A 12,009-nucleotide genomic window follows, 5' to 3' on the forward strand; every position below is an offset into this window, starting at 1 on the left:
TCATCTATGTGTAATATATCTTTGTTGCCAAAGACCATTTACTTTGTTGTCCTAGCTCATTTTATTTTAAGACAATTAGCATCGCAGGGCAAATAGCTTCCTTTCTAGCAGATGACTAGTTAGCACATTAACTAGTTTTAAACGTGTTAATCTCCAAAAACACAATTTCATAACATGCAACTCATTAACATTTTCATTATCCCTTCCTTGGCAACACATTTGAAACATACATGTCATTTTAATGCACATTAGAGGAAAATAATGTGAATTAGACAAAAAAACAACAGTAAATATCTTTATTTTTGTCTTCACAGTTTTCCATCTAACGTGACACAGAAGCATTGTGAGCAGCATTATACATTATACAAATAACTAAAAACAAAAAAAAAAAAACATTGAAACAAAAGTTGTAAAAAAAATAGGCCTTTGTTTCTCCTGTGATCAATCTATACAGTATATATATGATTATTTAGACATACATTTACTCCTGTAGATAGCACTTAATATTTTCATGTACTTTATGTGCAACATTAGTCTACAACAAACATTTTTTCCCCACATAAGAACAACTCACCCTGCAGCAAACAGCATGGCTGCAGACAAAGATGAGGAGTACAAGGGTGAATTATGACACAGAGTGCAAATCAGCATACTGTCTGCTTTGCTTTTAAACTGAGAGTTAATTTAATGCCACGCAAGCAACCTGTCAGTAGGAGCTGCAGTGCGACCTCAGTTTCATCATCGCTAAAAATAACCCCGTTTTTAAAGTGTCTATAAATAAGAGGCTGCTCCTGCACGCACACGTGGCTTCTCTCCTGTTTAGAACTAATAATGTCTCAGGCAGAAGCACAAAATAAGAAAAAGAAGGGGAAAAAAACGTAAGCACTGTCTGAACATGGGACACATTTCTGCTTTCCAATGAAAATAGAAGACAGTCCTAAGAAGACATTAAAAAAGTGACAAACATTTTCTTGGTGCATTTAAAATTTTAAAATATGCTTCAAGCTCTGACTGTATGTTTATGACCTACAACTGGCTCCAAACGCGCTCCCTGTGGCCCCCTGGTGTTGAGACAGAGCTACAGCAAAGCAGTGAAAGTAGAACTAAAAAAACGTTGGCAGGTTCTTGTGAGTCATTCAGATGACTCAAGAATTCCAGTTACAAATAAATTTAAAAAAACAAACAAAAAAAAACAAACAGCTTAGACTGCGGTAAACTTACACCAAAAAATTAAAAAAAGACTGACTGGAAGAATAAAAGCGAATCCAACTCAAAGAAACTCAGTAATGTCAACAACAACAACAATGTTTACGACCTACGACCCACATGTGGTCAAGCTGAAGAAAGATAAACTAATCACAATACTGATATCTGATGAGATGAGAGTTGTAGGTTGGCTCAATAATGCTTCAGCTGGAGGCATGATGTCCATTAAGGTTTTGACAGCACTCAGAATGATGTACTGTCATGTAACAGCTGTGTAGGCACACGCTAAAATGTTTTATTAAATCCCTGCAAAAATAACTGCCACACAGGCAGCTACCCACACACTCCTTGCCTTAGTTGCCAGATCTTTTTTATCAAATTCAAACTTATCCTGTTTTCAAAAATCAAAGCACAACACCTAACTAAGAGTAGAATTGAAACTTCTGTTCGCCTCTGAACGTGAACTACAGCACGCCCAGCTTCGACAAAGCTCCAGTAACGAGAAAAGGCATCTAAAGTTAGCTTTAGCCTAAATTCCTCTCCTGTTTTCTCCTCATTTAACCTACATTGTGGCCTGGAGAGGTCTTACTATCAGAGTGAAACACAAGCTTTAATCCTGGCCATTCAAATAACGCCCCAATTACACAAGTGTAATCCCGACCGGCTCTCCTGCCCCGGCCGCAGATGCACTCTGTAATCTATGAGCTGCTCTGCCTCCCCCTCTGCAATATCAATAACAACATTGATCCATGTGTTGTGCTTACTAACTCCTGTTTTTGACATGCTTTCCCTTTAAATGCATCACCAACTGCTGCCCAGGGTCTCTCACCCCCACTACTAAGACCTCCACAACACTGAAAACTGCTTTAAAGCGCTTTGACCAACCAGTCAATGTCTTGACTAAATATTCTTTCAAGTTTATGAATCATGTCCAAAGAAGGAACCTTGGTAAACACTGCCAAAGATCAGAATGTGAATCTGAACAAATAAATAGCAACACCTATAAAGTTTACAGCTCTGCTGCTAAACACAAGGAAGGGGAAACAGGACTGTGCATAAAAAAGAGAGAGGGAGGAAAAAAAGAAATTCAGCTTTTTTCCAGTTTTTGTTCCAAAGCTATGAGTCATTATCTGAAAGTATGACTCACAACTCAACCGTGTTCCCACTTGTGACCCTTGGGAAAGGCGGGCCCCTGCATTTTTTGATCAGTCGCAAAACAGGGGAAACAAAAACAAACAAGCAACTACTGATTCGTACACTGAGGGGCATCGGCTGCAGAGAGCAGAGTACCATCAGCTGTTTTGACATCAGACTGATGTCAAGTTTTGCCCGCTTTTGACTTCTTCCGCTCTAAAATTCATCGTCTGAGCTGAGCAGCAGCGTTTTCTCTGTGTCCCCGCGGCCGCTGACAGCACTGTGGGCGCGGGAGACTGGCGGTGGCGCCCCCTGCTCCAGCGTGGACTGCTGGGTGTACTGCTGGTAGGCCGGGGAGAAGTTGTGGATGGCGTCCTGGACCATGTCGCCCGGGTTCATTGTCTCCTTCAGGCTGCTGGAGATGCTCTTCATGGGGGCGCAGCGGCCTGCGGGAGAGCCATAAAAAAGGAGGGTTAGAGGCCAAAAGCTGGGGTGAAAAATAGAGAGACTGGATGCAAGTGAAAAAAAAAGAAAAGGAAGGACGGTGGGAGGATAAACATCAAAAGAAAGTGGATTTATAATGTTTAAGCACAGGGAGAGAGAGAGAGAAGGGAAAGGAAGAGAGATAAAAGAGTCAAAAACAAAAAGATTTAAGACAAGGGGATAGTCTCGGAGAAAAAGGAAAAGGGCATCAGTGATTTAAAGGATGTAAAAAGAAGGAATGAGTGAGGGAAAGGGGGGGAGCAATTGTACAAGGGCAGTGGATGAGATTTAGAGAGGAGGCAAGAAAAGGGGGTTCAGAGTGATTTAAAGCGAAGTAAAACAGGGAGAACTGCATAAAGGGAGAAAGGTTGGGGGGGTTGCTTTAGGAAATGTCAGCACAAGAACCAAAACTGAATTGAAATATGAGATTTTAAAAATAAAAGAGAGAGAGAACAGAAACTGCTGGCTTAATGCAGCTTAATAAATCAAAATAGAAATAGCAGCAGTGTGAAAACGCACAAGGGCGGTGTTCAACCTACCAAACTGTCCATATGTAGGAACAGGTCCTTTAGAGTGCAGCAGAGAGGAGAAGATAAAAAAGAAGATAGATATGTAGAAACAGGCAAGTAGAAAACGACAAATGGGATATCAGGAGGTGAAAAATAAAGGCGAAGACAAAAACTTAAGGAAGTAGTAAAAAAAAAAAAAAAAAGATGGGGCATGAATGAGGAAATATGCATTGAAACGAATGGAAATGAGATGGAGGATAGACACGAAGTGAAAGACTTTTTGAATTCTTTTTTAAGACGGTAAACATTTACGACAGATGTGTTAAACCCCGCTGTTTCCTTCCTCCCTTCTTCCCTCGCCTTCCTTCTCACCTGTTAAATCGAGACTTTTGTCCTTGTACACGCTGTATGTGAAAGCGTGCCGCAGAGCCAGTGCCGCGAAAAACATCTCGATGCATATGATGAAGTTCTGGTAACCGGCGGCGACCGTACCCTCACCGACGGACACTTCCACTGAGTTGATCTGAGGGATGGCACCGCATTTCTCCAGGATGGCCAGCAGCATGCCTGACCACAAATAAATAAGCACAGGAAGCTGTCACTCCACCTGTTTTCATAACAAACGTCGTGTGGCGTCGTTTGCCGCACTGACCTACCCTGCCAGAAGGAGAGGAAGATGACTGACTTGACCATGAAAAACTTGAGCATGGGGCTGTAAGGGCTCAGCAGCTCCCTGGTGGCGAAGTAGAACAGGAAGAGGGCGTACAGCGACAAGCTGACGGAGATATTGTAGATGATGGTCACGTACAGGTAACCGCTGGCAACACTGCAGAGTGAAGGTCAGATAAAACTGCATTAATGGTGCTGGTTTGTGTTTGGGGTTAGTTCTGACTACCTTTTGTGATTATTGGAAGCTCCCATTAGAGATGAAAGTCTGAAGCGTTCAATTAATCTAGAAATTAAAGTGGTAATCCTCATTTTGTGGAAGCTGTGAAACGCATGAAAACGCCTGGATTCTCACAGATATACACCACCAAGTACACCACCAGCAACCTTCCTGTCTGCAGCACTTACTTAAAGTCTCCATCCTTGTATTTGCCGTAGGCCTGCAGGATGACGGTGATGACAGCCATGAGCGGTTTGACCACACAGAATTGCAAAGTGGCCTGCTTGCAAAATCGCAAGAAGCCAATGGAGTAGGCCTTTCCCCTCAGACAGCAGGTACCATACATACAGCTGGACCTGATGGAACCAAACATCAGGAAAAAGGAAAACATGTTGAGCAATAGTTTGTATTTTTTAAAAAGAGTCCATGCCATGAAAACAAATACTGTTTAAAGCGGACTTATTATGGCTACACCATGGGTGGCTCAGTGGTTAGCACTGTCGCCTCACAGGAAGACGAGGTCCGGCTAAAGCCTTTCTGTGTGCAGACTGTATGTTCTCACCAGTTTCACTTCCTGGTTAAATTAAAGTTAATCCATTAATTTTTTTTTTTGAAAGGTGTTTTTCAGCTGCATAATTTCATTCTTGGACTTGACTAGAGCAGCCTCGGTGGGGCCCGTCTGTTAACTGTCTGGCTGAACAAGCTGTTTCAGGACAACTTTCTGCTGATTGGCTGCTCCTCATACACAGCAGTAAAAAACAACAACATCTGAAATACAGCATTTAGAGTCTGAAGCCTGAACTTTTAGGGACTTAAAGGGATTATTTGTAAAAACAGACCTGATAATTTTAAACTTTGCCCATGTTTAATACAAGTTCACACCAGCAGAACAAAAGGAAAGCATAACGAGTTCAATTTAAAGGCCTTTTAGGCTGAACTTACTCTATCGGTTTTCCTCTGATCTCAGCCATGATGGCGCTTTCTCCTCCCAAGTATTCGTAACACAGACTCAGGAAGTTGTAAATAACAAATGCTGAAGAGACACAGGGGGAGAAAAAGAGCTGATTTGATTATAATCGCTACATATGTGATAGTTTTGGTTTGTTATTTGATCGTTGCTTACAGTAAATGGTGTTTCTGGAAAAGCTCTTTTCAGACCACTGTAGGAAACTTGAAATAAATGATGGCTTCATTGACACATTCAAGTCTCCCAGAAGCCATGACAGCGTGACAGTGAACCAACATGCACGATACCAGGAATTCTAAGGACCGCAGCTAAATGGAAATGAGCCATCATTCAATCAATTTTACAATTGATTTTCTAAGTCTGTGTTGTCCTCTGTGACTGGAGCCTGTTCACTGAAACTGTTAATGTTACAACAAACATATTAAGACTTTCTAAACATGTTTGGTTACAGGATTGTCTCCATTTGTTTTACATGTATATAAACAACTAAACATTTCACAACACTGGGTTCAAATTGTCAGAAAATAGCCCATATTTTTATAGCAGACTGAAAAAAATACAGCAGTAACTCACTTGATTACTCACAGACCTCCCAGCAGTCACACAATAACAAACACATCACTTCCTGTCACATTTGTTTTATCATGCGAACGGAAATATACAGCACAATTCAAACTGAGGCGCAGCTCAAAAACAACAGCTGACCACACATGATGTAATTATATGAAATAATTTTTATACTGTCATAGGGACATAAGGCATAATAATATTTCACTGTAACAAAAGGGAAACCAGCTGTTTATAAATGTGTACTAAAGCATGACCTTCACACACAATCACAAGCATGCTTATATTTAGTATTAGAAAGCAACAGCTACTTATGTCCAAATCAAATCTAGTGCTGCTCTACTCAATGCAAAAACACATGGACATAATTCACGTAATCTGACAAGACTTGACCTTCAATTTTAATATCCAAAGAATTAACTAAAGTTGTATTTCTTTCATTAGCTAATAAATGTTCAGCCACCTATTTTCTCTCCTCTGTGCTGCTTCAGTGAGAAGGTGTTCCAGATCAGGAGGCTCATAAAAAACACAACAGTGCTAATCCCGTTAACCCCCGAGGACCTTCCAGTCCTGCGTGCATACGCGCACTCTCGCAGGGGTGTGTTTGAATGCATGCAAGGTAAATCCGCTCTTGGATAACTTTTGTGAACTAAATGCATAAGATGAAAATGAATTAAACAGAATCCAAATAAAGACGAGGGTAGTGACTGTGCATCAGTTCATTGTAAAGTGTGAAAATGTAATATATCCTGGGTGTGTGTCATGTTTGTGAATGGGAGGTTCACAAAAGCACAGTGCACGTGCAAGCATCGTGCCATAGCACAGAAGTCTCTGTACTGCTGACAGTGACTATAGTTCATCAGCTCTTTGCAGCTGTGTTATTTCTGCATATTTTCTTGCTCTGTTTTTAAACTCCACCCAAACTCTCTCTACAACTTTCCCACTGCCTTCTATCTGACGTCAGATGTCTGTCAGACAGTACTCAGGTAATAAGATGCCACACATGCCAAACACAAAAAGCTCGTCCACAGAGCTGAGTGATGAGAACTGGTTCATCTGCTTCCAGCACCTCTCCTTGTGTCTTGGCTGTTTACAATTATGTTCTTTCACTTTTCCCCAAGGACTCCCGCCTGCAAGCGCCAGTTGCCACGGTGATACAGTAGGCCTACATACAGTGAGAACAGTAGGAGCAAGTTTGCAGCAAGTTTGGTTGAGGTAAACTCATTATCTGATGCAGCCAATCTGGTTGATGAGGGAGATTTGTGAGCGTGGTTGCCATGCAACAAGTCGGTCCTCGCCAAGGAAAAGGACTCAGCGGCATTATAGGAAGATGACGGCTGATGAGAGGATGAAGAGAAATGAAAAAGGGAGTGAAGACTTGGGCAAGAGCGCGGAGACGGAGGAGGTGAGCCATATGTATGACAAAGCAATATGACGAACATAACGCTTCCTTCCAAAAGCAGAACCAAACATAGCGATCCCCTTCAGCTCACATTCAAAAGCATGTGACGTCATCGGTTCGCCAACACAGGACACGACACGTGAGCCCAGCGTCACAATAAGAAGATCATTTTTAGCTTTATCGTGACAACTAAACTCAGAGACTGAGGGGTGGAGGCAGTCGACTTCCTTTCACCATCTTCTGCCAATTCCTGACTTTAATAGCGCGGGATACAACATGTCGGTTGGAATGTGTTTTGTTTGAGTCACCATTGGCCGAGAAGCCGCCAACCCACCATCTCCGTTAACCAAAAAAAACAAAAAGAGCCCAGATTTTTTATTAAATCCATTTTTAGTGATTAAACTCATCCTGTCTCTACTGAGATTGGAGTCATGTTTCCTCTCAGAGCCAGTTTTCTAAATCCAACCAGAGAATTATGCCCAAATCAAAATGGCTGAGACAGAGCCAAAATATAATGCAGAAAAGGCAAGAATCTAATAAGTGTGAGAGGGTCCTTTACAAAATAAGTATTGACTTGTAGTGGTAGATAATCTGTTAAGGATGACAGAGCAGACTATTCATTTCCACTCTAATCGGACCACAATGTGTTTCAGCAACTGAACTGGAAAAGCTGCCTGCAAAGACGTGAAAAGGATTTAAATCAGAGAGTTCTGTTAATGGGATACAAATGACCTAGTGGGTCATGAGAGCTCAGAGTTTTAGCTTGACATTGATGAGATAAAATCAACAACACGTCCTCACCTTCATAGCAGTCTCTGACGGTGTCAAAGTAAACATAGTACTGGTCATTGGTGAAGAACAGGAGGCTGAGCCAGGAGTCAAAGGCATAGATGGGAACGATGAAGAGGATCCGTACAATATGGCGCTGCTCCCTGGGCGAGCTGTAGAAACGCAGGTGCATGTAGATCTAGGAGAGAAGGAAGAGACTTTCTGAACACTGGCAGGTTTTTACAATGACTCACAAGTCTACTTTAATGGGCATGGAGGATTTCACAGGAAGTGAGCACAGAGTCCTTACAACTCAGGATGGAGCAGAGGTTTTATGAGCATCATCTGCCGTTGGGTAGATCCGCCATTCAGATTTTTTTTATTATAAGTCATTTATGCCTTTTTTCTATCTTGTGAGTTAGTCCATGTCACTGACCTCACTAATCAATACATCCCCTGAGCTCAACTCACAGGAATGTGATTTTATAAACCCCTTTCAACGTTTTAAAGTATCTGTGTGTGTGTATTCATGCTCTGTGTCACAAACACCTGCCGCGGGATGTTGCCCGGCAACTTCTCTCGGCCTGAGCATGTTTGCTGGATCACATCACCTGCGCATTAAACAAACACACCTGTCTTTCTTTTTCGTGAGCACATCCATCACAAAAGACCGTCTGCTCGGTCAAACACCAACACATGCACTTCCAGCAGAGCACAATATATTATAGTAAAAGTAGAACTGAACAGCACACATCTCTCTTGATGCTACTGGGAAACAAGCAGGAGCCCATAGAGATAAGTGCTGAGCCAATGTGCAAGTGCCAAAAGCTGCAGTCCCCATAATGGCCACCTGTGATTGGATCCCAACTTTGCACCATTAAGGACCTGCTCACAACCTGGTGCAATAACGGTCTTCATCTCTATAGACAATTAACATTCTTATAAAAAGTACTGAGATATTTTTTGTTATATAACTCACCTTTTTAAACTTTATTAAGGCTTCAACTATTGTGGTCAATTTGGAAGCTGACACATGCAGCTGGTGTCTTATATCTTACTAGCTCTCAAAGTCATAACTGTTTTTGTATAAATAATATTGAATACTTGATATCCAAGATGTCTGTTCTCCTTTTTTTGTAAATGAAACTTTAACATTATTAGTCTGTTACTTAGCACTAATTATCAGCTAACTGAGTATCTGCAAAGTATCTCTACAGTGTCTGGGTGCAGCTTACTGATCTAAGCCTGCTATTGCTAGCTTATTTGATAAATAAGCACTCCACCCTCATGTGAAATCAAAATATGGCCCCTGCAAGTTCCAGAAATCAAATATGACAGGTAAAATTTAAAACCTGAGAAGGTCATCTTTTATATAAAGTCTACACCAGGAAGCTGTTACCTGGTGACAGGTAAGGATTAGTGCAGTCCAGACGAAGAAGCCAGACACAGCCTGCGTCGCTGGAGTCATCAGAAAGATAGGTGGATCCGAGCTGAGAAGAGGGGCATCAGGAAGCCATGAAATATTGGGGCCCATCGGAGCTGCCGTGGGTGGGGGGCCAGGTGCCGGAACAAGCGGAGAGTCCTCCCCCAGCCTCTCTGAGAGCGGCACGTCTCGCCTCCACAGTTTTAACATCTGGAAGTGACGTAGACACTGGTAAAACATTCACATCACAAACTGGAAAGAATAAAAGGCACATCAGAGCTGTCGAAACTCTTCTCCAACAGTGATCACACTGTGATCTAATCCATGAAGTATGAAGAGTCACCAGTAATCATCAACCTGAAATGTCGATGTCGTGCTATCTGTGTAATGTGTAATCTGTGATAAGAGGAGATTTCAGAATAAATGCAGACAAACTCTAGGTCAAAATATCTTCACTCTGAGTAAAGAATGTGTGTGGACTGGTTGCTCATGGGCACCCACATTCAACTCAATGTAAAACAATGTCTAACAGCAACATTTTAACTCTGCTTTTTAAGCTAACAGACAGCAAAGCCGTCAGCTATCATCCATTCAGGCCTTTTACGGCTCAAAATGTAAGAAGATGCTTTTTGAACAGAAAGACTAGCAGCAAAACATGACGTTTAAAGACAATTGTTTTTAGTTTCTGCATTTCTCTGCAATGTAACTGCATACTCAGAATAAAATACTGATGATGTGGACCCTGGACATAATAACAACACCGAATGGGCCTAAAATAATTTGTTAAAGTTTATAATGTCACACCTTAGGGTGCATTTTCTTCATGTATGATCAGTGAGCTGAACAAGAACCACTTTCAGCCAGAGGAAATTTAGATAGAGACAAAAGATTTTAAGTCAAGCGGCCCTATCAACAGCTCCTGATGAAGGGGACAGCTGCTCGCTGACTCTGACGAACAATGGGAATGTTCTCGGGGTGTCCGTGTTCTTGCTCACTGACAGACAGTTGTCACGTCACTGTTGACAGAACCAGGGGCAATAAATAAAAAGAGCAGGCGTGAGTGCTATAAGTGGAAACTGATTGTGAGCGAGAGATGGTAACCTTCAGTCTCACTAATCATGCTGTCTGTCAGAGCAGCACATGAAACAAACAGCACACAAGCTGACATAATGACACCCCCTCCTCCCACACACACACACACACACATCAGCAGTCCTCCCATTTACTTTCTTAAAATAAATGACATTAAAGTGTAACAACTGAATTTAGTGGGTTGATAAAAATTAGGCTACTTATAGGCGTTTCTTTGGTGGCTAATATCTGTGTGTATGTGTGTGACAGCAGGCCATTTGTATTGGTTTGCAGGGGATCAGCATATGTCAACAAGAAGAAGTGAAGGCATCAGCAGCCACACATATAATAACAGGCACAGTGAAAAGATGCTCTGCTGAAGCAGAGGGCCATCTTTGTGTCTCATTTGAAAGGGGGGAAATAAATAAAAGGTCAGTATATGCAGTCTCACACGCACAAGGGAATAATACAGGGAGAGGCAGGCGGTCAGGAAAACAAAGTAACAGATGGAAAGGGGCAATGGGGGGCAGACGGGGTGGGCTTATCATTAATGGTAGCCAGACTGGATCAGCAGGCGTACAAGCAACAACAACACAAACAGTTCAAAACCAAAAAGACGCTAAAACTCTGTGTGTATGCCTTTCAGTTACTCCAGTAATCATTTATTATGTTGCTGTGATTTATTCAAAGTGAATGAATTATAAAGTTGAAATAAGAAAAATATTCATTTCAACAAGCTTTTATTTAAAAAGACTCACCTTTGCTAAATGTTAGCTACAACAATCCACAGCTGAACTTGAACTGTAAGCGTGAAACAGACACAGACTTTTATTATGCTAGCAATGAAGTAACAATTGAAGTTTTCTAGTTTGTTTTAAAGTCTAGACTCACCCGCTTATTTAAAACCGTCCTCAGCTCCGTCACACACACACAAAAAAATCTTCGGCTAGAAATAACCCACAAACGGCCTTAATTCCTTCTCAAAGCAGCACCGTTGCTCCCCGGACATCCATGTTGAGTCGTCGGTGGACCGCGCCGTTAACCCCTCAGCGTCTCACCCCCAAAAACTCACCTCTAAAGTTTGTCTGTCATGTTACACAACTTCTACTCTATCTTTCTGTTGCTCCTATCTATTTATAACACCTAGCGTCCACCTAGTTTTGTCGACGTTTCAGAAGTTAGTGCAGCAAAACCTGTCACTCTCCTCCGATCCCCTGTCTGCGCTCAAGCTCCAGCTCCAGTCCAATCCCTGTCGGATTAACTGCAGATCACACAGCCCCGCCTACTCCGCGAGGACGAGCCAACGCAGCCAATCACCTACCTTTTAATTACCCGGAAAGGGGCGCGGTCTGCCTACTTAACACTGAGCTTGCGCGGTTCTATTCTTGGTCCAGAGACCAGCAGCAGTGAGAGTGTGGGTGCTGCACAAACAAAGGTGCTCCAGCAAATTCAGTGAATGATTCATTATTCGTTTACAACTTCCTGTCCAAACTGTGTAGTCGATGTGTGGGAAACGGATACTGTGTAACGCCTTTATTTTACTTTTTCCGACCTTTGTCGGCTTTTCATAGCAGAAAAAGCACACGTCTAACT

General features: G+C 42.1%; 1 protein-coding gene across 3 annotated transcripts; it reads right to left on the minus strand.

Annotated features, from left to right (window-relative positions):
* Nucleotides 1-1,185: 1,185 nt before the first annotated feature.
* tmem184ba (transmembrane protein 184ba) lies at nt 1,186-11,705 on the minus strand. 3 transcript variants are annotated; one of them, XM_005934390.2, is made up of 10 exons: nt 11,308-11,704; nt 11,175-11,217; nt 9,322-9,555; nt 7,956-8,121; nt 5,161-5,251; nt 4,407-4,574; nt 3,989-4,158; nt 3,705-3,899; nt 3,363-3,389; nt 1,186-2,786 (listed from the first exon to the last, which is right to left on the minus strand). In XM_005934390.2, the coding sequence occupies exons 3-10, from the start codon at nt 9,553-9,555 to the stop codon at nt 2,557-2,559; spliced, it is 1,281 nt and encodes a 426-aa protein (XP_005934452.1). In that variant the 5' UTR covers nt 11,175-11,217; nt 11,308-11,704; the 3' UTR covers nt 1,186-2,556. The 3 variants fall into 3 exon arrangements, with proteins under 3 accessions (XP_005934452.1, XP_005934453.1, XP_005934454.1); XM_005934391.2 differs by lacking the exon at nt 11,175-11,217 and having other exon boundaries at nt 11,308-11,705; XM_005934392.3 differs by lacking the exon at nt 3,363-3,389 and having other exon boundaries at nt 11,308-11,702.
* Nucleotides 11,706-12,009: the final 304 nt, after the last annotated feature.

This window comes from Haplochromis burtoni, unplaced genomic scaffold (genome assembly GCF_018398535.1).
Source record: "Haplochromis burtoni strain Fernald_Lab_line unplaced genomic scaffold, NCSU_Asbu1 Contig_180, whole genome shotgun sequence".
Taxonomy (NCBI): Eukaryota; Metazoa; Chordata; class Actinopteri; order Cichliformes; family Cichlidae; genus Haplochromis; species Haplochromis burtoni.